This window comes from Lucilia cuprina, chromosome 6 (genome assembly GCF_022045245.1).
Source record: "Lucilia cuprina isolate Lc7/37 chromosome 6, ASM2204524v1, whole genome shotgun sequence".
Lineage (NCBI taxonomy): Eukaryota > Metazoa > Arthropoda > Insecta > Diptera > Calliphoridae > Lucilia > Lucilia cuprina.
Window position 1 is genome coordinate 40,356,944 of NC_060954.1, and position 26,471 is coordinate 40,383,414.

The 26,471-nt window shown below is 31.5% G+C and overlaps 1 protein-coding gene across 1 annotated transcript in view; it reads right to left on the reverse strand.

Annotated features, from left to right (window-relative positions):
- Window positions 1-25,857, reverse strand: part of LOC111675055 (putative mediator of RNA polymerase II transcription subunit 24) — a 161,736-nt gene extending 135,879 nt beyond the window's left edge. The window contains exons 1-2 of the mRNA XM_046955853.1: window positions 25,590-25,857; window positions 9,249-10,898 (exon numbers count right to left, since the gene is read on the reverse strand). Of these exons, the coding sequence (XP_046811809.1) occupies window positions 9,249-10,610 (1,362 nt within the window). The 5' untranslated portion in view covers window positions 10,611-10,898; window positions 25,590-25,857. The remainder of the gene's footprint in view (window positions 1-9,248; window positions 10,899-25,589) is intronic.
- Between the last annotated feature and the right edge of the window lie 614 nt (window positions 25,858-26,471).

A 26,471-nucleotide genomic window follows, 5' to 3' on the forward strand; every position in this document is an offset into this window, starting at 1 on the left:
AGACTAGACTATAGACTAGACTATAGACTAGACTATAGACTAGACTATAGACTAGACTATAGACTAGACTATAGACTAGACTATAGACTAGACTATAAACTAGACTAACTATTGACCGACTATAGACTAGCAGTTTCTAAACAACAAAATTTTGTTATTTTAATTTGTCACTATGTAAACAAGGAACTTACCTGAACAAGCAAAAAATAGATTAATTGTATTTGAGAATTCTATAAACAACTGTCAAATGTTCCTTTAATTTTGATTTAGATGGTGTGTAATCGATATAGATGATTAATACATATTTATGACATAATGCATATGTATGTGTGTTATTAATATTGTAAATAATTTACGTTTAAGTTATCATAAATATTTAAATGACTTTTCTGATTTTGTTCACTTAAGTTATGCAATTTATTTAATCACTTTAGTTGTTTAACTAGAATATCAACACTATAAAGTTTTTTATTTACACTTATTTTACATGTAAATTTTAAATTTGCCTAAAAGCGATAATTTTATATTGGCATTTTCTTGTACAATGCTACTTTTACTTGCCCAGCTGTCAGACTATAAGTAATAAATATGCACTCATGCTTATAGTATTATTAGAAAAATCTAAAAAAAAAACATAACAAATAAAAATACCGCTATTAAAGGCACCAGTGAAATGACATTTTGACTGTTATGCTTAAATTATACACGACAACTAAACTCCCTCTGTAGCTATTTTAAAATAATGTATGGATCTAAAAGTAACGACAAAAGCAATAAACTTCAAAACAAAAACTATTGATAACAATACAAAAACAAATTTATTTAAATTATCTTTTGGAAGTAGTTGAATAAAAAAACAGCAATAACAAACAATATATAATTATCTTTAAACTATGGATTATTTAGTTACAACGCTACACAGATGTGATAGTGAAGTAAACACACACACTCACACTTTCCTTGCTTATACATTCAATTATGTGGCTGAGTGTATATCAGTCCCAACATATGTTAGAAAGAGTTAATGTATCCTTTTATGATGTGTTTTCTATCATTTGTTATTTCGAAGGTAGTTAATAGTTACTTTGGAGACCCTAAGTAATGTAGAGAGTATCTAGTGATATGAAACATTGAAACCTATTTGTATAGAAAGTATATCTTTGATCCCTTCGATTTAATATTTAAAAAAATCAGTTGAAATCTTGCTGATAGTTAAATTCACCACCGAAACTGCCGGGTAGTTGTAGTGATAGTTTCAAAATTAAAAAAATTATATATAAAACAATATTTGGAATACAATGCATGTTTATTATTTTTATCAGTAGCGTTGAATAGTATGTAAATCATCGAGTATCTATGTTTAGTAAACTATCTATAGATGTTTTATACTATTTATATGAATATGAGTACAGCAAAGATTATTAATTATTTTATAACACTTTCTGATCCCATCTATACCACAAAATGTGTATGTATGTATGATTATTTATGTATAATGTATATACAAACACATAATTTCAAGTGTACTTGTTCAGACACATAAACACACAAAACCGACTCTTTGTTTGTTGAAAATTATCAAACATTGTAACTGATTTGACAGCAAACGTCAAGTGCAATCAACATGATGACCCCAATCCACTAAGGGTGATTTAATGTTTTGTTCATCTCAACTATACTAAATGTATTTGTTTTTGTTAATGTCAAAAACGCTGCCACTGATTGAGAGGAAATGAGAGGAGGAAAGTGTACTCGAATAAGTGCTGGACAATTGATGGTACTTTTTTCTTTGAATGGGTATGTATTATCGGAAATAATATAAAATTTATAACGAAATCCTATTTCAATCATCCTTGTAATATAATAAAGATCTAGTTCTATTTTATCCAAGAGACAAAGCTAAATGAATTTGGTTACCTTCAGGATATGATTTCTTCCAGGCGTAAAATATATAGAATTTCGAATGGTAGACCCAATTAAATGATATGTTAACCTAGTTTGACTAAAACTTGAGCCTACAATCAAAAGTGTGTAAAGCGCCTTTTCTCTTGACAAACCCATGCTACCCTCCGAAGCCAACTTACACAAATCCTTCTAATATCAACACTAATGTTTTTTTGTATTTGTTTTAGTCCTTATACGTTTCTCTTTAATATGATGAACTGATTTCCTATTGATATAATGTCTGAAAAAGTGGGTTCCAATCTTCAATTAGAATCAAGATCACTGCGACATGGTATATAACTCAGTCTGGTCAAACACTCAAATACTCTTGTCAAACCCATACTATAATATGATACAATCGTCTTCTACCCTTTGCAAATAACTAACATTAATACTTCCATTCTTAGCACTAATGATTACTTGTGTTTTTATTTTTCTCTTTGTCATGATGAACTAGTTTCCAATTGATCTTATATCTGGCTCAAAACTTTGCAAATAGACTCAAGATCACTGCGGCGTGACATATGACACAGTCTGGCCATACGAACAAACTCTATTGTCTGGGATTTGAATCTTTTGATTGAGGAATCTCTTTGAAACTTTAAACAGGCTAAAAATTGGCTTATAATTGTCCTTGTTATGATGAACTGATTTCCAATTGATCTAATTTCTGAAGAAGTGGCCCAAAGCTATACTAAAAATTAGCTTAAAATTGATCATGTATAAGTAGTTGACATTCCGATTCACTCCAACAGTCAGGGCATTAATAGTATTTATATGACATCAAACTTTGTTCATGCATACCTAACGATAATGGAGAAACATTCCGTGGTAGTACCGTACCATGTCTAGCTTCAGGGTTATCCAATGGTAGGTCAGTATCAGGGAAAGAAAACAACAGCTTTTTAGGCATAACACTTTTCAGTAATAACCGATTGATTCGGCAAATTTGAAGATCAAATGATCGTCATACAAGCCATTGCAACATTTTTGGTGATATGACCAAATTTTCCAATAGACGACTTCTTTAAAGGCTGATGTCTACAGCTGTCTACGTAAAACAGGTTTGATTAATATGCAGACCTAATTCTCTTTCTTTTCCAAAAGACAAAAGTTTTTTTTTTGTATATATTTGGCACGTACTCTTCTCTTGAACCAAAAAAGCTTATTGAAACTGGATAAAATAGGCCTATTGTATCACCTAGTCTGGAGCTCCTAATTCTCTAATATCTCTATAAACATTAGTTGGGCAGAAAGGGGATCAAAGACCACTTTATTTTGTAAACTTAATCTTTTCCAACTTTTAGGGTTGATAGATAGTCGATTAACGGAAATAAAATTTAATAATGTGATAAAATCGATTACTTGGTATTCAAGCTGTCCGGTATTGGCAGAAGTGCCCCTATGGCGCATGATCCCCCTTTTACATTATACATTGTACTGCTAGTTTTCAAAATAATCAGGTGTAATTTGACCTTAGCGCTCAATCTAAGTTTCTTTCAGAAAATGCCTAAATGTATGAATTATAAGTAGGAAATATTTCACGGAAATGTTGTATTAAAAAATATTTTAAATTTCCAGGAAATAAAATACTTTAAAAATAAATTCGCGAAAAAATTTAAATTATTCAAATATACCGGCATGCAAATATTAATAAAAGGGTCTGTCATGTCCGAGTATACATTCTTACTTATTTACAACAGAAGTATAATCCGAGCAAAAATTTTCATTGCCATGTAAACTGCTAAAATTTACTTACACAATTCAAAAAAAAAAAAAAAAATAGTAAGTATTAATATAACATATTATAAGTAAGATTGAAAAGTACGTTGTTAGGTAAGTTATTACAATTCATAGTCATTACCTAGTTTTTGCCAATATGTTTATGGTTTCAATACAGTGTAGGAAAACATTTATTGGTACTATTTTTATCCCCCTATATTTTTAACAGGAATTTGTACATATCATCCCTATTAACGGCTTAAATTTCATTAAACATCTGTATTAAAAAATTCAGTTTGTTGCTGTAGATGTCTTTGATGCTTTAATAAAATTCATAAGATAAGTAGCTGTGAATTAAGATACTTGAAGAGTGAGTTGGATTTTTTCTAAACTAACAAATAATATGCACAAAATTAAATTTTGAGACATTGATAGATAAGGTCTTTCCATAGCTTAGGAAAAAATATTCTTAAATTTATATAAAGTGATAAATTCAATTCAATGTACAATTTTAAGGAAAACATGGTTACCCAGCAAAAACTGGGTAATAGTTTTCAATTGTAATTACTTACCTAACAACATACCTTTCAATGACTACTAGATATCGCCTGGATTACATAGAAGTAGTCTAATAAAGTCATACTAATAATGTGTTATATAAATATTTTCTAATTCATTAGTCATCTTGCCAGTAAATATATAGAAGCTGTATAAGTTTTTTCGTGCGATTTACAATGACAACTTTTTCTAATTACTTGTAATCGTGTGTGGTAAGTACTTGCCTCCAATTATATCACCATGTTAAAATAATGACTTAAAATGCTAATGTGTAAGTAAATTTTTAGCATTTTAACGCCTTACATGGCAGTGAAAGTTTTAACTGGGTAGGTTAGTATTCTTGGAGGATGTAATCTAAGAAATCAATCAATATTCAGAAACTCAGTTTTCTTGACGTAAATTCTAACTGCCTTATTCATTAACATTTATCAAAGGTTTATAGAAGAAATTTTGTATGAAAATTTGAATAATAAACCTTTGATAAAAGTTTATGAATGAGACCCTAAGAATTTTCCAATCAGTATTCGCTAGGAATGTTATTTCCAGAATAACATTACTCCCAAGCTACGTGGATCTAACTTCGTTTAAAGCCTGACAGTGGAAAGAAAGTGCTTCAGAGTTTCATTGTCCTCTTCACATGCTCTATATTCGTACAAATTCGCACGTCTAGTTCTGTATGTATATGCCCGTTATCATGTGTTTATACTTAGAATACTTAGCATCATACTTGCTTATTTTGATGAGATTTCTCGTATTGCTCTTATCAGGGACATCCCATAGGATCTTTGTGGTTCTGCCTATAGTTTTATTATTCCAAGAACCATAATGGAATTCTCCCACCCATATTTTTATACTCACCTTCAAAAAAGATGAGGGTGATTCTGTTTGCAACACATCGAAATATTAATAATAGACCCTTACTAAATTCTAAGACAGCATATGGCATACGGTTTGATGGTGGGAAAACATAAATTTTGAAATTATTTGATACTTATTTTGAAATCCTCCATATCATTAAAAGAAGGACCTGCAAAACTAAGTTTCTTTTTAAAACTCCTTTTTATACCCTTCACCACTATAGTGGGGAGGGTATTATACGTTTGTGCTGATATTTGTAATACAAAAAATATTGGTCCAATACCTTAAAGTATACCCATCGATTCAGAATCATTTTTTGAGTCGATTAAGACATTTCCGTAGGTCCTTCTGGCTGGCTGTCCATGTAAACTTTGTGCGCAAGGTACAGGCCGCAATTTTCAAAATAAGTTGATGAAATTTGGACCAAGCATGTTTTTTGTACAGGAACGAAGCCTATTGAAAATTATTAATATAGCCCTAATACAATCGTAACTCCCGATTTGGGGTTTTTATGCCATAATTACGTCAAATGTACTACTATCTCTCTAAAAAATTGGCACAAATAAGTTTTATATATGTATAAATGACACTGCAGATTTTCGTTATGATCTGCCACTATTTGACCCTAGCCCCCATACAAACCCCATTTTAAAAATGTCTTAAACGTCTAAAAATGTCTTGTAACCATTTGTATCGCAATGAAACTCAACAAAACTAACTGTTATTTAAAACTATATCCTTTTCCCAATTTTACCGAGGATCGGCCCATGTTTGACCTATATTCCTATATAAAGCATATTTTAGAATTTTTTTTATCAATAAATCGCTTAAATACTTTAGAATTAAGGTTAAATAAAATTTTGTAAAAATACTCATGGTCGGCCATGTCCGACTATACTTTTCTACTTGTTTAATAATATTTTTTTAAAAACTTCAAAAACTCAAATTAAAAGCTCAGGTTTTAAAAATCCCTTTTATTAGCTTATGGAATCCTCCATAAATGAGATTTAACTAAACTTAAATACATTACTACATGTTCATAAATAAAAAATTCGATTAAATAGACAACATTCGAAAATGAATTTAACTTATGTGTATAAACGAATAGATAAAGTTATATCATTGTTTACTGCTACATTGACAGCAGTTTGAATTTGAAAATGTTTTTTCTTTTTTGACATTTATTCGTATGAGTGAGCGGTTATTTAAGGCTTCCACAAAAATATAAAAACATTACTACTTACATACACAGTTGTGTGTTCTCATTTAATCAGTCAGTAGTCACAGTCATAGACAGTAATTGTTTATAAAGTAATGAGATTTACACAACAATAACAAAGATAAAATGTAGATTATTTCGTAATATATTTTAAATCTTTTACATTTTCAAATCCCTAAAAACTAATAAATTAATGAGTTTGACTCAGTATGTTACTATGACTGTTCCCTTCTACAAGTTGGGGTAACATTTTTTTTTTAATTACGAAAATTGGGAATCAAATAAATATTTACATATGTATGTGGATTTTAATCTACCCTTGTATACATTTATTTATATGTATATATTTATTTAATGCTAAACATTAATGAATATTTAATTATTTAATTAAATGACAAAGTATTTGATTTAGTACAATTAAAAGTTATGTTTATTCTTTGGAGTAAGAGTAATTTATTTTATGGGTATTAACTCATGTAGAGATAAAAGAGACATTTTAATTTACAATTACATACACATGTCCTAAAAATAAAAGAAATAATTAGACAAGATTGAGGAGCTTAGATTTGAGCCATTTAGAATAGAATAGAGTAAAGCTATTTAATACAATTGCACTTGTTATGGTACAATTCGATCCATACTGACTATATCCTACACCAATATAGATGTTTGTAACACCCAAAAATATTGATCCTAAACTCACCTTAAGGAATACCTGTTGGTTAAGAGTCACTTTCTGAGTCGATTAAGCTAAGTCCGTTTATCTGTCTGTCCCTCCGTCTGATTGTCTATCTGTATGTTTATGTAAACATTGTGCGCACGTTACTGGCCGCAATTTTGAAGATAATTTGATGAAATTTGAAGTTGGTTAAAATTGGTCCACAATTGCAACATTCTGACTCTGTAGGTTTTCATACGGTTAACCATGCCCTACTATACATTCATTCTTGTTTTGTTAAGGAATTGGCAAACCGTTTCCAACTTACAATCAGATTTGTTAAAGAATTACGCTGACACATCATTATAGGAGGACAAATAGAAGCACTAAAAGCTTATAAATAAAGATTTTATTTCGATGAGGGGCCCACATCAACAGAATCCTCAGAATACGAAACTTCAAAGACTCGAGGAAATACTTTCATTTGCAAAAGAGCTAAGACCGCAAAGTTGAGAACTTGTGAATTGGCTTTCGAATAGATTATTAAACCGATTAAATTCTATAAAATCATTAGACATAAACACCTCCACTGGATACTCCTTGTCAAATTTCTGAAGAAAAGATGACTTTTTGAATTGCTAAGCTGGATTTCAACAGGCTGGTTAGCAAGGAAATTGGGATTAAACACTGCAATCAGATTGATTGCAAGAGGCTTATTGGGCTTTCATATTACTGAATATCGAACAGAATCAGATCAAATCATTGATACCGAACATTCTTGGTCATTCTAAAATGTATAATACTATTGCGAAGCCCCACAAAAAGTGTGCTTATGACGAATCGAAAATATTTTATATGAACTTTTTTAGACAAGAAGGAGCTCAAAGCTCCTTGAACTAATTCAAATTAATTCAAAAAAACCCCAAATTCAATTTGTTGATAAAATAAACCTGAATTATTGTCCAATGTTTGGAAACATCGTTTCCTAGACGTAATATCTTAGAGTTTTTCAATCAGTGTAAACAAAATGCCACTCGCAAGATTTTTGAATATAATTTTGCCAAAACACTGATAATGGCACATAAAGAGTTTTATTGTGCTCTCTACAAGACGTACATTCATCTGATGGTGTTCTGTGTGTTCACTCAGAATACCTACCATCATCCTAAGCTTATATATGCTCACTTTGGGTATGCTTCTCATCCTTCTCTTGTTAGAGACACCTCATAAGACTTTTGGGGGTTTATTGGGATAATTTCAAGAGGCCTTTTAAAATTTACGTACGTCAGGATAACTACCTCGAGTTCTTATCCCTTTAAAGCTATTCGATTTGCTCTTCAGTTGTTGACTGATGCCCATATTATGTAAAAGCATTTAGATTTAAATATATCGCCTGATATTACCCTAATTGCCTTCTGGATGTCGGTTTGCATTCAATTTACGCATTTCGTTATTGCTTGGACTTATATAATCGCTTTTGGTTAGTTCGCGTACTGATCTTAGTGGTCCGAATTAATAAAAGTCCCAAAATTGAGAAGTTCAATAAGAATCTGGTGTTTCAAATATATACAATTTTATATGTAAATTTATACATTTTTTTTCTTGGACTAGCACTCAGCGGATGACCCCTACTTATTTAGTGCATTGCGCTGGAACTAGGAAAATAGGTTGTGGGTGGGAGGATAGAGGGAGTAGTGTTTGTGGACATTTGATTTAAACCTTTTCACTTCGAAAGTGGCGGGGAGTACTTCTGCAGGAAGTTTGTTCCACATACGAATAGTGTGGCTGAAGAATGAATTTTCCCTTTAATGAGTTGGACGGTTCACTGGAGAAACGACCACAAATGAGTGTGTTCTTGAACAATAAAGGTCCCAAAATTAAGAAGTTCAATAAGAATCTAGTCCTTTAAATATGAGCAAAACTTTGACCCAAAAAATGTAATACTGATTTTTGAGAACGTTTTCGAAAATTCCAAAAATTTACAGTTAAATATACAAAACAAACAATGATAATTGATCTTGATTTAGGTGCAACTTGCAATAAGACGTCTAAAATTTGATGACTATTAAACCATAATTTATTGCTGTGTAGTTGCCATCATACCTAAACAATCCATTTGAATTTTGTGTGGCACTGTAGCAATATAAGTATGTAAATGGGAATGGAAATAGAAAATGGAAATTTATTACACTCAACTCTAGTTGCAAGTAAAAATTGTGTGTATAAAATTTTAAGTATCCTAGTAGTAGTATGTGTTTATGTTTGCAACTCGTACTTAGTTAAACTTACCTCATGTAGAAAATTATCGGTAAATGAATGAGCCAAATTGTTACTTGTACTTTCCGTGCTACACGTTTCATTTCTAATTGTAATTCCTACTGTCGTTGCTGTTGCCGTAGTATCTCGACTCACAACAGTTGTAGGTTGTTGAGTTGGGTTTATTGCATTTAAGTTGTTGCTGTTATTGTTGGAGTTAGCATTAGTAACTCTATTATGATTTGGTCGTGTAAGGGCGGAAAAACGACGACCCTGTGTTATTGTTGTCACATTTGCTTTTAAAGTTTCCAAAACGGGTTTGAATAAATTCAAATGTTTGTTCAAACGATGTTGACGTTGACGTAATGGTCGTAGAGAATGTTTCTTATACAAGGACTCGTACGAAGGTGGTTGTTTATTGGTCTCATCTGTTAGGGTAGCTGTTACAGGTGGTGGGGGTGGTAAGAGTGTTACTGCTGCAGCTGAGGTTGCTTCTATAGAACTTTGTCGATTAGTAGTTGATGAAACTGGTTGTTGTTGCGTGGATGCTGCATTAGAGGTAGACCACCATTTGGTAAGATTTGGTATGCGTCCATAGGAAGAATGATAGGAAATGCGATTTTTCTGTTGATAAGATGACATCATTGTCATCATGGCAGAGGAACTTGTAGCTGCTAATGTATTCTCATTATTGTAGACATCATTAAATGTATCATCCACATTTACATTGACATCATCATCATCTACAACGTCATCGTCATCAATTTCGTCATCCTCATCATGTTCAGCTGTAATGGCAGTGTTGTTTAGTAAACGAGTATGGGGTGTTGTTGTTGTCGCTGTTGTTGTTGTATGCGCATTTAGCATAAGATTTGAAAAAGGCACTAATGGTGTTGTTACAGATGGATCACATAAATCTTCTGTTGTATAATATGCGCTCGACGTTGCTATTAAACTTGTTGCTGCCACAGCTGCTGTTGCTGCCGCTCTTACCGGTGTTGCTGTTGTTATATATGCCACAATATTTGTTGGCGTTAAGTGTGTGGGCGTTAGCGGGTATTGTGTGGGTGGCAGTGATGTTAATGCTCCTAGTGATGAGATTGGTGGCAGTGACAGCGTTGGTGGTGGTGTTAAGGGGGGTATTGTTGTTGGTACACTTGTATAATCATATTGACTTTTGGATTTTTTCAATTGACGTTGCAATTGTTCATCATCGTCATCGGATGATGTATCTGTTGTTGAGGCACGTTCATATGGTGTCCATAGCATTGATGATAGAGCCTCTTCAACGTCAGGTGGTCTTCGTTGTTGTTGATGATGGTGATGAGAATTTTGTAGTGCTTGTTGCTGTTGCTGAAAACTTATACGTTTCGTTGTCATCGTGTTTGTGGGCATAGATGTTATTTTTTTGCTTTATTCTCCTGTTGCCATAAAATTGAGACATTTCACTTGGAATTTTACCACTTTTGATATAGTTTTATTATTCGTTTATGGTTTTCTTTTTTGGTGCCTTTTTGGAATTATTAGTTTTCAAAAGAATTTCATATTGATTTGTTTGCTTCTTTTGCAATACGTCGAGTATTTGCAAATATTTGCCGATTCAAAATCTTTTGTAGATAAATATTTAAGTAAACCTTTTACTTTGTTGTTATCTTCTGAGTATTTGGGAAAGAAAGTATGAATCTGTAAGTATTAAAATAATGAAATATATATTTATAAGAATATTTACAGTATTTCTTTTTATGAAAATATTACAAATCTTTAAAAACTCAATAAACAATAAAGAATAACATTTCTATTTTGTTTGATATGTTTTTATTTATTTTCAAAGGCCTTTTCTACCCCCATTGAGACTTTTTCTTAACAAAATATTAACAATTTAAAATGTGAATATCTTTTAATAACACAGGCAGAAAAATTCAACCTCTGTATATATTCCCTTTTTTGATAACACATATCTTAAGGTTTTATTAAAATGTAATAAAAAAAGTAGGAAAGTCTGGCCTTTCCGACCATATAATTCTCTAAGACGGACGGACATGTCATAATCAACTGAAAAACGATCGATATACTTTAGGGTGGGTGTAGGACCATTATTTTTGTGTGCTACAAAGATCAGCACAAACGTATTATACCATTCCCACTATAGCGGTGTAGGGTACAAAAATAAAAATATGTCTCGAAAACATGATGCGAAGAACAGGAAAGTTACTGATCAGAGTTTACGTCATGGTTGATTTTTCAATGTGGGTCTTATATGGGAGGTATGACCAATTAAGAACAAATATTGAACCTGTTAATATTTTCAGCTAGACTTTTTATACCCTACACCACTATAGTGGGGAGGGTATTATACGTTCGTGCTGATGTTTGTAACATACAAAAATATTGGTCCACCTTAAAGTATACCGATCGATTCAAAATCATTTTTTGAGTCGATTAAGACATGTCCGTCTGTCCGGCTGGCTGTCCATGTAAACCTTGTCGCAAGGTACAGGCCGCCATTTTTTAAGATAATTTGATGAAATTTGGACCAAGCATGTTTTTTTTGGCATAGGGACGAAGTCTTTTGAAAATGGAAACCTCCCGATTTGAACTTTTTATGCCATGATTACGTCAAATATTCTATTATCTCTCTAAAAATTAGCACAAATAAGTTTTATATAAGTGTAAATGACACTGCATATTTCCGTAAGGATCGGCCCTTATTTGACCCTATTCCGCATACAAACCCCCCTTCAAAAAATGTCTTAAACGTCTAAAATTGACTTGTAACCATTTGTATCGCAATGAAACTCAACAAAACTAACTGTTATTTAAAAATATAGCCTTTTCTCAAGTTTAATGATGATCGGCCCTCATTTAGAAATTTTAGTTTTTTTTATCAATAAATTGTTTAAATATTTTGGAATTATGGTAATATTCAACATAAAAGTTTCTTTATAAAAAATAAAAATTTTAAAAATATACTCATGGTGTAGGGTATTATATGGTCGGCCATGCCTGACTATACTTTCCTACTTGTTTTATTTTCTTATATATTCGTTGTAAATAGGACAATTTTACTAATTTGAAGATTTTAACCCTAAAGATATCAAGGGTTGGTAATGTGCTAGTCTGGGTGTTCGATTCCCAACAGAGACTCGGGTCTGCTACACTACAAAGGGCGTATGCTCATCATCGTCCTGCTCTGTAAATTATGTTAGATTATTATGGTAGAAATCGACCTATTATTTCGCATGGCCGATAAAAATTTGCGATTTGGATTTTTTTTACACAAAAAATGACTTAAACGTACATAGCTGAGTTGTAGCCATTAGTATCGCGATAAAATTAAGCACAACTAAGATTTTCATAACTTTAAATCCTTTTCCCGGATTTTATAAAGATCGTCCCTAAATAAAGCCTGCGATTTGGACTTTCCTTTAAACAAAGTTTTAATCTGGTCTTATTTGACCTGAAAATGGCTCCGTATTTGACTTATAACTATTAGTATCGCGTTAAAATTTAAATCCTTTTCCCGGATTTTATAAAGATCGTCCCTAAATCCCATATAAAGTCTGCGATTAGGACTTTCCTTTAACCAATGTTTTAATCTGGTCTTATTTGACCTGGAAATGGCTTCATAGTTGACTTATAACCATTAGTATCGCGATAAAATGTAAACTAAGGTTTTCATAACCTTAAATCCTTTTTCCGGATTTCAAGAAGTCCGTCCTTACTTTCATATAAACCTTTTTTAGAAAACTTGTTTTTCATCAATAATTTGCTTCAATATATCAAACTTAAAGTAAAGTTCCAAACAAACGCCGATGTAGGGTATCATATGGTCGGCCATGTGCAACTATACTTTTCTACTTGTTGAAATTACAAATTTGTTGTGTTAAAAAAGTATGTTACAATTTAAAAAGTCTTTTAAGGTCTTTATAGTATTGGATGGACTTAATCAGACTACAAGTCTACCAATAGTTCAAGAATATCAGAATTACAAACCTGAAAGAAGTAACGAGTTTTTTGAAAGTCATACGAAACATTAAAATGTCATGAATTATTACACTATGCAGGTACAAGTTTCCCATAGCAAATTATCCAATTTAACTGAAATTATATATAGGGATCAACATTTTCCAACTTTATAAAAACTAAAAAAACATATGTTTTCCTAGACTATCGCTTAAAAAATCTCAGCCCCTTAGGGACTTCCTTCCTTCTTTTTTTCTATCCAATAACTTCAACACTACAAATTGCAGTCTATAGGAACTTTATTTTCAGGGCAAGTTTTTTCTCCAACATAATGTTTCTTTTACACATCAATCAAACATATTGCAAACTTAAGTTGTTGTTGTTTTAGGTTTTCTTCATAATTCCTTAGTTGTGGAACTGGTAATGAGTAAAAGTATCTGTGACTCTGTAGCAACTAATTATGAACTTGTGTTGTTAATTACATTTAAAACTCAAGCAAGGAAATCTTATTTTTTATTATTTTCTACAATTGTTTTTGTTGTTGTTGTTTTCATTCAGTGCTAATTAAAATGCAAAGTGATTTTAATGAAGAAAAAAATATATATATTTTTAATTCTCATGCTTTTCCTTAAAAAACTTTTTTCTATCATTTCAGTGTATATTTTTTATGGATTTATTTTACAATTGACGGGATTGGTAACGAAAAACGAAACTGAAATGAAAATGACTGACTGACTAAGTCAGTAAGTGAATGAATGAATAAATGTCTGGTTTGCATGAATGCTTTTTTTGTAGTCATTGGTAAAGACCTAAAAACTACATTAATTTCGATTTTAAGTGCCACATGAAATTAATGTTCAAACTAAATATTTTGCCATATGATGACCATATTTATAATTTCCTTTTAAAATGTATTTGTTTTTTTAATTTGCCTTAATCTAATGTTGAAATAAATTTATTTGGAATTGTGTGTCGTTAAAGCGATTTAAATAATAAGTGTGAGAAAATATTGTTTTATTAAATTTTTTCTTGAATATGTAATCCTGTTAAAGCTTTGTTTTTCATAAATTGCCTCAAAACATTTAAAGTTTAATAAAATTTAGGTTTTATTCCTTTTTTTATGATTTTAAACCTTTTTATACTTTAGCTGTTTTCCTTCCGCCAGTGAAATTTTTATGAACAGTGAGGCTTAAAAATATAAAAACTAGTATGGAAAATTTTGTTCTATTGAAAGTTTTAGTAATTTTTCACTAAAAATGGACTATCGACTAGTCATTTAACTAGTCAAAAATTCTATAAACTAGTCTAGTTCAAAGGGCAGTGAATGGACTAGAAACTTGTCAATTAACTAGTCGAATGATTTGTTAATAGGAAAGTCATAGGTCCATTCTATGGACCAATCGGTAGACCTGCATATATACTATATACATTGATCTTTACATTTGTCTATTGACTGGTCTATATACTAGTTAAATGGCATACCCACTGGCTAGTCTATATTCCAGTCAATGTAATGTTTATTAACTAACTGCAGTCCTGCAGGTTAGTCACGATAGCATTCCATAGAGAACTCTAAAGACTAGTCTAATTACTTTTCAACAGACTAGTCAAAGTCTAGTTCAAGTCATAAACTAGTCGAATGACTTGTCAATGGACTAGAATATAAAGTAATCCATAGACCAATTGAAAGACTTATTAACAGACTCGTCAAAGGTCTAGGTCATAGACTAGTCTATGAACTTGTTCACTGTCCATATCCTAGTCGAATGACTTATCAATAGACTAGTAGAATGACCTATCAATTGACTAATCAGTGGCCAATTCCATAGATCAATCAATAGACTAGTCCAGTATATAGACTAGCCCATACACTAGTCGAATGATTTATTAAATGAGTAGTACACATACTGGTCTATAGACTAGTCCATACACTTGTCAGTACACTAGTCCATACACTTGATTATTGAATAGTCTACCAGTCCAAAATTCAGACCGCAGTCTATCGATAAGTCGAATGATTTTAAAACAGACTAATCAAGGTCTAGTTTATAGACTAATCAATGAGCAAGTTTATAGAATAGCCAAAGACCAAGTCCATAAACTATTTGAATACCTGTCAATTGACTAATTAGTGGTCCATTCTATAGACAAATCAATAGACTAGTTCAAATATTGGTCTATGGACTAGTCCTAATACTGGTCTATGGACTAGTCAAAATACTTGTATATAGACTAGTCCATATATTTGCTTGTCTATAGGCTAGCCTATACACTAGTCGAATGATTTGCCAGTATACCAGCTTATACACGTGTCTATACAATTGTCTATTGACTGGATTATATACTAGTTTGCCAACAGACTAGTGGATTTAATGGTCAATATACTATATACTTGTTTGTAGACAAGTCGAGTGACTTTTCAACAGACTAGTTAGGTTCTCTTTAATAGATCAATGACAAGTTCATAACTGGTCGAATGAGAGGATATATATCGATCAATGCACAAGTACATAAGTCAATGAACAAGTCTGTAATCTAATGGACTAGCCGAAATACTGGTATATAGAATAATCAAAATACTGGTCTATAGACTAGATCATACACTAGTCAAATGATTTACCAGTATACCAGTTTATAAACTTGTCCATACAATAGTCTATTTACTGGACTTTATACTAGTTTCCCAACAAACTAGTAGATGTTGTGGTCAATATACCAGTCAGCCGTCTATACACTTGTTTGATTTTCAACAGACTAGTCAAGGTTTCTTTCATAGATCAATGACAAGTCCATAACTAGTCGAATGATAGGTTATAGATTGATCATTGAACAAGCATTAAACTAGTCGAATGTCTAGTCAATGGATTAATTATCCATAGACAAGTCGAATGTCTTCTTAATGGACTAGTACAAATATAGGTATATAGACCAATCAAAATACTGGTCTATAGACTAGTCCATACACTAGTCAAATGATTTGCCAGTCAAACAGTTTATACACTTGTCCATACAATAGTCTATTTACTGGAATATATACTAGTTTGCCAACAAACTAGTAGATGTTGTGGTCAATCAAGAGTATACCGTTTAACTGCATATATTCAGTCGACTTGTACATACAATAATGCGTAGACTGGATTATCGGCTAGTCCACAGACTTGTTAATACAACAGAGCATAGACCATACAAGGTGACATATAGAAGGGAGTAAATTGTGACAAGTCCAAAAACTCTTTACAAGCTAATTAGACTAGTTAATTTAACAAATTAGGAGTTTAACTCTTTTTCTCTATCTGTGCAATGTATCCTGGCACGAATCTAATATAAGGTCTGCAATACAAGAAGTTTTGATTCCTTAAGCTTTATATAAGTTTGTTTTTAATGTTTGCTTAATATTTTCCCCACTGTAGAGAGAAATAAAAGAAAAAGTGAATGACTAGTCTGAATAATATGAATGAATGAAAAACGAAATGGTTGATTTGTTAGGCCTCCGGTTATGCTATTTTTCATTGTTGATGTCTACTTTTAAACTTCCTTGTTTTGTTTTTGTTTGGGAAGGTTCTTCCATGCTGTGAATACATTTTTGTGCCAAATTATGGTTGCTATAGATTTTTTTGTAGCATGTTGTTTTATTATTTTGATCTATACGTGCATGTTGAAGTTGTTACATTTTTAGGCTTGTGTATGTTTTTAAACTGTAAAAGAAATGATTACAAACAGTTGAAGAAAAACAAATTTTCTTTTTTTTAAAAGTTTATATTTTATTCATGCCAGACAAATGCACAAACAACAAATTCTATTTGTTAAATTAAATGGGCAAAAAATAAATTTATTTTATTTTTTGTAAAAAAAGGAAATAGTTCTTGTTTTAAACACTCGAAAGTAAATGTTTGTTACTTTCGAGTTAAAGTGCCAAATTTGTACTTGCAACTTATAATTTGGCATTTTGAATTGTTTTTTTTTTTTTTTAACTCAAAATACAACTTATTAGATTTGAAATAAAACAAATCATTCTGAACGTAAGTATTTAGATTAATATTTTATATTTTACTCAAAATTTTTTCCAAGTGTCATTCGATTAAATATGTGTAGCAGTTTTTTATATACATACAGTAGTTGAAATTTATTTTAAAGTATCTCTAAAAAGACACAACTGAATTGCAGGAAAGAGAAAATATACATATATATGTACATTATATATATTAAATTTTGGGTTGAAAGGTCGCTGAAAAAACGTGTACGTGATAATACAACCAACAACTTTTAAAAATGCTTTAAATATTTACCTTATGCCTGTGAATGACAAAAATCACTTTAAGATGGAAAATTGCGAAAAGGAGTTTTATACCCTACACCACTATAGTGGGGAGGGTAATATACGTTTGTGCAGTTGTTTTTAACATAATATCAGTCCTTCCGATTGTGCGCAAGGTACATGCCGCAATTTTCAAGATAATTTGATGAAATTTGGACCAAGCATGTTTTTTTTGGCACAGGGACGAAGCCTATTGAAAATGGTTAAAATCGGTCCAATATCTCACCTAGCCCCCATACAACCATACGTCCCGATTTGGGCTTTTTATGCCATAATTACGTCAAATATACTATTATCTCTTTAAAAGTTTTATATAAGTATTAATGACACTGCATATTTTCGTAATGATTGGCCCTTACTTGACCCTAGCCCCCATAAAAACCCCCCCATCTGCCAGTTTTTATACGCTGATCCTTATGAAATTCTGAGTCAATTTAGATATGTCCGTCTGTCTGTCTGTCTGTCTGTCTGTATAAAACATGCACGAAGCAATGGAACTTAATGAAACTCGTCCAAAATATTAACTAAGTATTATTCTAAGCAGTTTGGCATTGAAAATCAACCAGATCGGTAAAATAATTTCAGAGTTATCAGTAAAAATTTGGGACTACCTAGAAAAAAATTGTGCTTTTTCACATATTAATTTGTATTTTTTACAAAAACTACTGCAGATAAATTGATGAATTTTTGCAAAAATATAGGTTTAGTGCCGGAATCATGTTCACAAAATCGTTTTATAAACTCATATACCTCCCACATAAAGTACATATTCCCTGAAGATAATTGTAACTTCCGTTACAAATAATGCAATTTAACAAATTAAATTTTTTTATATCAATAGAATTCATAAAAAAGCAATTTTTTAAATTGTCCTATAATAGGTCATATCCTCTTCCGAAAATCATTTAAGTCGGCTTCACACGATCACACAAGTAATGTGATATGTCAAAAATTTGTGTAGAATGGGTACAGATGGGATCGTCAATATGTAATGAAACCATCACACATTGAGAGAGAATACATATGGAAAATTTTAAAGTCGTATGACACTCTTCATGTTACAGTGTGTTGTAATAAATAACAACCTGGACCTTTAAACTATAAACGGAAAAAGTTTAAGTAAGTAGGTTTAAAAGCCATATTGTCGAAAACATAAGCTTTCCAAAAAACGGTGTCTATCAAACACCACGTCAATAAAATAGTTATAAAAAATCCACGTCAGTCCCAGAGGGTTAAAACAGTTAAAATGGGGTGCATTTCTATAACTTAATTTTGTAATATTTACGAATTTTTCGTAAATATTACGAAATTTGTTTTCTTAATTTAATGCGAAAAATATTCCTAACTAAATAAGAATTAGTTATTATACCCTTCATCTTCGTAAGAAAAGTATATGGGTATTTCCAGCGAAAAGTCTACTTTTGTCATATCACGTCACGCAACATTAAATGCCTATATCTAGGTAAACAATATACATATTTATACCCTACACCACTTTAGTGGGAAGGGTATATTGGGTTTATGCTGATGTTTGTAACTCACAATAATATTGGTTCTATACCAACCTTAAAGTATACCAATCGGCTCAGAATCATTTTCTGATTCGATTTAGCTATGTCCGTCCGTCTGTCCGTCCATCCATGTAAACCTTGTAATCAAACTTGAAGATAATTCAATAAAATATGGCACAAGATTTTCTATGGTACCGGAGACGAAGCCTGTTGAAAATAGATAAAATCGGTCCATTATTTCACATGACCTACATACAAATGTTCACCCGAATAGGGTTTGTAAACCTTGTAATCAAACTACAGGTCGCAATTTTGGAGACAAAAAGCTGCAAAAAACAAGTTCTAAACATGACTTGATGACCCTCACGAATTCCATAATAATAGGTCATCATATGACCCTAGCCCCTATGAAAAGCTCCCATCAAAATTTCACTTAAATGTTCACAATTTTTTCGACAATAAACGGCAATTCAACTTAAATGCTTTATTATGGCAACTAAACCACATTATATTTTTATCATAGGTGTAGGGTATTATATCGTCAGCCTCGGCCGACTATAATTATTATACTGATTTGTTTACCAAAATGTACTTTTGATAATATTGAACCTAGAGTCATGGAATTAGGTATATAGATCCCGGATTATGCGAGATCATATAAAAGAGGACTTTTTGTTACTTTCCGTTCTTGAAAAAGTACTTTTTGGGTTATTTAATAATATTGAACCTCAAAACATGAAATTATGTATGTACGTAAAAGGGGACTTCTTGGTTCTTTTGCGTTCTTTAAAGATACTTTTTTACTTATACGTAACATTTCATTGTAATACTTTTTTAAGAGAATTTTTACCTTCAAGTCATTTTCTGAAGGATACTTTGTATGGGGGGCTGTAATCAAATAAGTCTCGAGCGTTACAAAACTTGACAGTTTCATTTTTCGAAATCGATTTAAAAAGTGATTCTGATCCGACTGGTATACATTAAGGTGAGTGTAGGACCACCACGTTAGTGGTATAGGGTACCAAGTATTACAAGTATTTTTCAGTTCAAAACTTTTTGTCATCAACTTGTTTAATCAATCCTTATGTGTTATTTAAACTAACTTATTGTTTTAAGTCTTAAAACTTTGTTACTTAATATAGCTATAGGATGTAAAGCATTCGTTCTTCATCCATTTTTCTCCAATACTTGATTGACTTTAATTTAAGGCAAAATAACATTCCTTTAAAAATCCAACAGTTGACCTAGATAGAAAGGGAAAACATAAAATTCCTCTTAACTCTATACACAACTTCCAGCAATTTACCCACATGCTGTTAAATTTTCTATAAAACTTAAGAATTTACTTCATCAACGGTGAAACGGTCTGAATGAATATGTGGTTAAGGACAGCGGTAGACAAGTGACAAAGGATTTTATGCGAAAAATACACAAACACACATGTAGAAGAGAAAGGAGATATATTTTTTGCCATGAAATTCAAAACCACATAAAAGTCATTAAGACACTGTGGTTTTTTAACATTTAACCAAAAAATACAATTAACTTGCTTTTTATTTCTCACAATCAAGGTCTTTTGATAAGTCGCAAAAAAGGATGTTTATAAAGTCACACACACACACACACAATGTTATATTAGTATATCAAGGACTTAAGGGTTGAAGCGTGCGAAACAAAACTAACAAAAAGTCAACCAAAGTTAATTGGAAATCAATAACAAAAACAACAACAATTACCAAAACACAAACCTTTTTTGTTGTTGTTGTTCTCAAAATTGAAGTATTTGTAATTGAGTTTTTCAATAAAATGCTCTCTATGATGATTAAGTGGCCTTGTTGTTGGAAATCTTAGAAATCGTTATTTTGAAAGCGTTTCGTTTTATTTAAGCACTACAGGACCTTTGAGAACGCACTTGCACTCATTTGTTATGCCACGAACTAGAAAATTTATTCATATTTATTTATAAAACAAAATTATATACAGACAAACAAAAACACGCACACACACTCCTATAAGTATAAATGTTTTGTTCATAAATTTATAAATTTATTTATCTGTTTCTGAAGGACACGTGCCAGTCATAATTTATAGAAAAAAATACATAAATATGGAATGAAAGTGCCATTTTCATAAGTTTAAAACAAAAAACTGTAACACTCACACATAAATAAATAATTTTTGTTAAGGGTAAAAATCATTGTTGTTGTTGTTTTATATCTTTTTATGAATAAATAAAAAATATAATATTTTATAACAATTACAATATTTATCACTGCATGTTTTTGTTGCAGTTCTATATAAATATATGTATATATTTTTTCAAACCCTCAGCTTAAACTGTGTGTGTGTGTGTTTTTTTCGGGAGGAAAGAGCTGCTTTTGTGTGCGTTTGTATAAATCCTTGTTTGCCATGAGCCACATCTGTTTGAGTGTGAAAGGAGCACAATTAAAATCAACATGCTGCAATGGTTTCGTTTTGTAGTCATTGCAAGTGTTTGTAGTATTGCTACCAATACTAATGTTGTTCATGCAACATCCACTTGCAATCTTATATCTATAGATGTATTTGGAGATATATGAGTGGCTTGATCTTTGTGATTTAAACAAAACACAGTTTATTTTAATGGTTGCTTTTTGGGGTGTAATTTGATTTGTAGTTAAGGAATGGTAGTTTTGTATTAAATTCCGTTAAATATAATTATTAAATTGGAGCATTGGAGTTTTTTCGTTGCCTTATACCGAGTAATTATATTAATTGACATTTTTGCCAAAGGATTAATACCATTGCATCAACTTTATGATTGCAATTTAAAAGAACAAACTTGTCAATGGAACCATGCTTATTTTATACCTCTTTGAGGTGCATGGATCCAAATTACTTATAAAGTCCCGAAATTTACCTTATTCTAGGCATAAAGGTTGAATGCTTATACTCTGAACACCGATATCTTCTAAAGAAGGACGAAAATCTTTGAATGCTTTAAACCAAGGAAACACTTGATCGGAATATACGATCAAAAAAGGAAATCGATGCTGATGCTATATAGGAGAACCATCGTCACAATACCCAGTAGTTGGATGGGACAGTTCCGAACTGTCCACTTAACCTAACACTTGTGGTGGCCCCTAGCCACCTGACTACCCAGGTGACAAACCATTTTAACATGGGCTTGTCCTACGAGGAAGTCAATCGTCACTCTACCCACTACAAAGACAAAGTAAAGAGACGATTGCCTCCGCTGTCGCTTAAAAGGGGACACAAAAGTGACGACTGTCTTCATTCTCATTTACAAAGAGTTTATTTGTGACGAAAGACCAAAAACATACGAATTGGAGTCAGTCAGGTGGTAAGATATTAATGGAACTAAAATTTAAAAATTTCAAGTGTCTATTCTCTAGAATACTATTGGACAATAATGTGACGATTGACCCGAAAGATATAAATTTGAGTCAACCAGATGGTGGCATATTAGTAGAAAGTAATAATCATTTCTCCAAAAGATGGATAAAATAACTACAAAAAAACAACTTTTAAGAGTATAATCTCTAAATTACTTGACGACTGTCTCCGCTCCCGCTTACAAAGAGGACACTGAATTGACGACTGTCTTCATTTTCGATTACAAAGGGTACATTCGTGACGAATGACCCAAAACATACGAATTGCAATAATCCAGGTAGTTAACTATTAGTGGAAATTACTGTATTTTTAGTATGCATTGACTCTTTGTCGAACTGCTGGGTAGTGTACCAGACCAATACTAAGTTATGCTTCAATAATCTTTGAAAAAATATGCAAATTAATACCACTACTGAGAGATCAACGCCTTATTTACTTTGATGTAAGTGGTTCCATGAGATCTGGAAATATTGAACGGTTTATAAGTTATGAAACACCAAGCTCTCGTCTCTAATGGCGGTTGTGAAACATATTGAATGTCAGCGTAGCGTAGCGTACCACGTAAAACTTAATTGTCGGGAAATTTCAGTAGCTATTGCTACACATATGGATCTAAACTGGAAGGTATTTCTGGTCTGGGAATCTACATTACAAATCCGAAATCTGAAATATGCTAAGGTATGTGACCTTTCAAAAATATTCTAGATATAAGTCTGTATTATAACGAAATGTGTAAGTATGTTGTTGCAAAAATCCTTTGACGCAACACGATCGAAGTTCTCACAGGTTGAGTTTATTAGAAGACCGCATACACCGACCCTATGTGCTTCATACACACTGGGGACAATTTGTGTACATGGTTCTAATGGGCTTTGCTTAAGTACTCGAGCTATCTAATGTTGGACCATTGCTGGCTAATTGCCTAGCATCTGAGATGCAAATTGAGTTGGCAACAGAGGCTTAACAAGTAAACCGAAACACGAATCGAATAAATAAGCCGAGGAATTGTTCTTACTCATGTGCAATCATTATCCCCATGCCTGGGTAAGAGTAAAACCTAAACATTCCCGGACAAGGAAGGAAAATTCAATGGTGTCACTTGTGTACGATATCTTACATCCATCACTATTCAATCCAAAACATTTTTTTATTTACTTATTCGACACACTCGTAGAAAACAACATCCCATACACTCACTCTAGATATACGGTGATGTAAGGTCCGTATATCCCAACATTCATTCTGTATCATATAAACTTAGAATTTTCAAGGCTTAGACCCACACTCACTAATCTATAAAATATCTGTTTTCCGGGCTTATCCAGAACTACTGACTTTACCCTGTATCAGTTTAATAGCCTAATTATCTTTACATGAATTTGGCTTTAAACAACAGTCACCACCCCTCTCCAATAATCGGGACAAGAAAAAAATCCAAAACATTACCTGGTTGCTGTGGTACCAGAATATATAGTTCTGCTACTAGTTCGACTATATTTCAAATTATTCAAAAGGAAAGTCCGAGGATACATTTTATCATTGCAAGTTTTTAGTACCGGTAGACTAGAGGTACTGGTAGCACCTCTTTTCTTCCGAAATGCAATAATACCAAAATTGGGAACTATCATCCAAATAAAATGCCTCGGGGAGAAATAATGAAACAGCAGCTAAGACCGCAATGATCCTACAGAGTATTCCAAATCACTAGAGAACGAAAAGCTTCTATATTTGTACTTAACTCTATACTAGCTGACATTTTGAATTCCATCATATAAGAAGCAGAAGGCAACTACTCTTACAATTATAAGTAATGCGTTATATGAATTTTAGACTAATAGGGGTTATATAATTGGTTGTTACCTAATGTATTTCCTGATGAATGCCACAAAACTATACAAGTTTTGACGAGCCGATGTCTAATCGAATTTCTATATCACTCAGGAGCACAGATTGCTTAGTAACTAAGTATGTAAATGAATCGGCATATACCACAGATTTTTCAACCAAAATCTTCAATGTAAGGGTCCATTAGCGGTTAATGTTTCATTGTTAACATCTGATAAAGTACAACGAAGGGAAAAATAAATATATACACGCCTGGTACCAAACTGATACTGATGTTTTTCAATAACATCCGTTGTCAAGTCCATACATACGTACGACAACATTGTAACAATTCGTTGTCGCAATATAAATGTACATTCAAATGTTACATCCGTTGCCAAAAAGTTAACAAACGTGGTAAGCTCACTATTAACAATGGATTGTGAGCTTACCAAGTTTGTTAACTTTTAGACAAGGGATATATATAAAATTTAGATTTGGACAACGAATTGTCGAAATTTTGACAACGTTGTGTTGTCAACATTACATAGTATTGTCGTACTTATGTACTCGACAATAGATGTTATTTAAAAATTAGATGTCGATTTGGAACAAGGCGTTATAAAATTTATCCTTTAAACCTAACCTAAACATTGACAACTTTGTCGAAATTTACGATAATCGTGTGCTTTATACGGAAATCTGTCTTCAAACAAATGTTGACTGATATTTAGATTACAAGGTTTAATTTTCGATATTTTGATAGATTTGTTTCAGTTTTATTTGTTAAGTAATAGATTAGGACTGTTTTATAAACCTAGACCTCTATCGGTTCTATTGTGCACTTCTTTCATGGAAAATGTTTCTTGGTAAAGAGCAAAAAAAAGAAAAAACGTATATAGAGATGAGTTTTCCAATTAGTTAATGTGATAGAAGTTGTATCTAAAATAATTTCACTTCCAAAATATATAATTTCAATTTCACCATATGTCCATAAAGGTACTTAGTTCTGAAAACACTTTAACGTTATAAATTACGAAATATATATATAGAATTTTTAAGAATATTTTTGATAATCGGTACAATATAAGTAAGTCACATTTCCGATATAAGACCAATTTTGAAAAAATAATTCATATTAATAAAAGGCTTGAGCTTGATTTATTTTACTTGTTTAACATTGAAAACACTTATAATAAATTTTATAAAACAAAATCCCTTGATATTTTAATAAAATCTAAAAGAACTAAACTGACCTTGCAACCGTACAAAAAAAAACTAAATATAAATCAAAATAAAGGATATGCCCGTTAGCCTAGAAATAAAATAAATAAAAAACTACATTTATACTTATTTACATACAAAGTAATTTTATGCAAAATGATGAATACAACATGAATGAACAGCGTACACTTAAGGAAACATACGGCTCAAAGAACACATTAGGAGAAGGTCCTTATTTATGAAACACATATGACAAGGTCCTTTAAAAAGGCCTTCAAAACACATACACTTTAACTGCACTTTTAGCACAAACAAAACAATTTATGTTTTCATCTTAAATAATTTTATTTTATTCAATTTCTATAAAATTTAAGAAAATTATTTTTTATATTTAAATTATCACATTTTCTTTATTTTATTTTAATTTTTTTTTAATTCACTGAAATTTTTTATTTTAATTTTTTACTTCTCACACGTGTGATTCTGAAGTTTTTATTTTGTTTTTATTATCGAAATTTTTCGTTTATATATTTTTGTCTAGCAGAATTTGAAATTCTTATTAAGATTTTTTCAAGTATCCGTTAAATGCCACGTATCCTTTTCGTTATCATTTTGCAACTGTTTACTGGCAAAATTGCTTTGCTATTTTATCTTCCTTTAAATAAGCTGATGAGGTTTATTTGTTCCAAAACATCTAATAATTTCCACAAAATTTTCCTTTTACACTACAAAATTTTCTGTAATTTCCCTTAAAATCCACTTTTGTGTTGAGTCTGCGCTGAAAAACTTGATACACAGCTGTTAGGTGTATCTCCATGAACAGTTGATTGTTTAGTAAACAAAAGGTCCTTTAAAAGGCAGCATCAATTTATACAACTTATGTTTGCTTTCATTTCAAGTTTAATGCAGGCTTTTGCGTAAATTTGTTCTACTTTTTTTTCTAACGTATGTTTGATAAAGAAGTATATTAAAGTTAGAAATTCGATTTTATTTATATGTTAAGTGTATTAAAGAGATGTG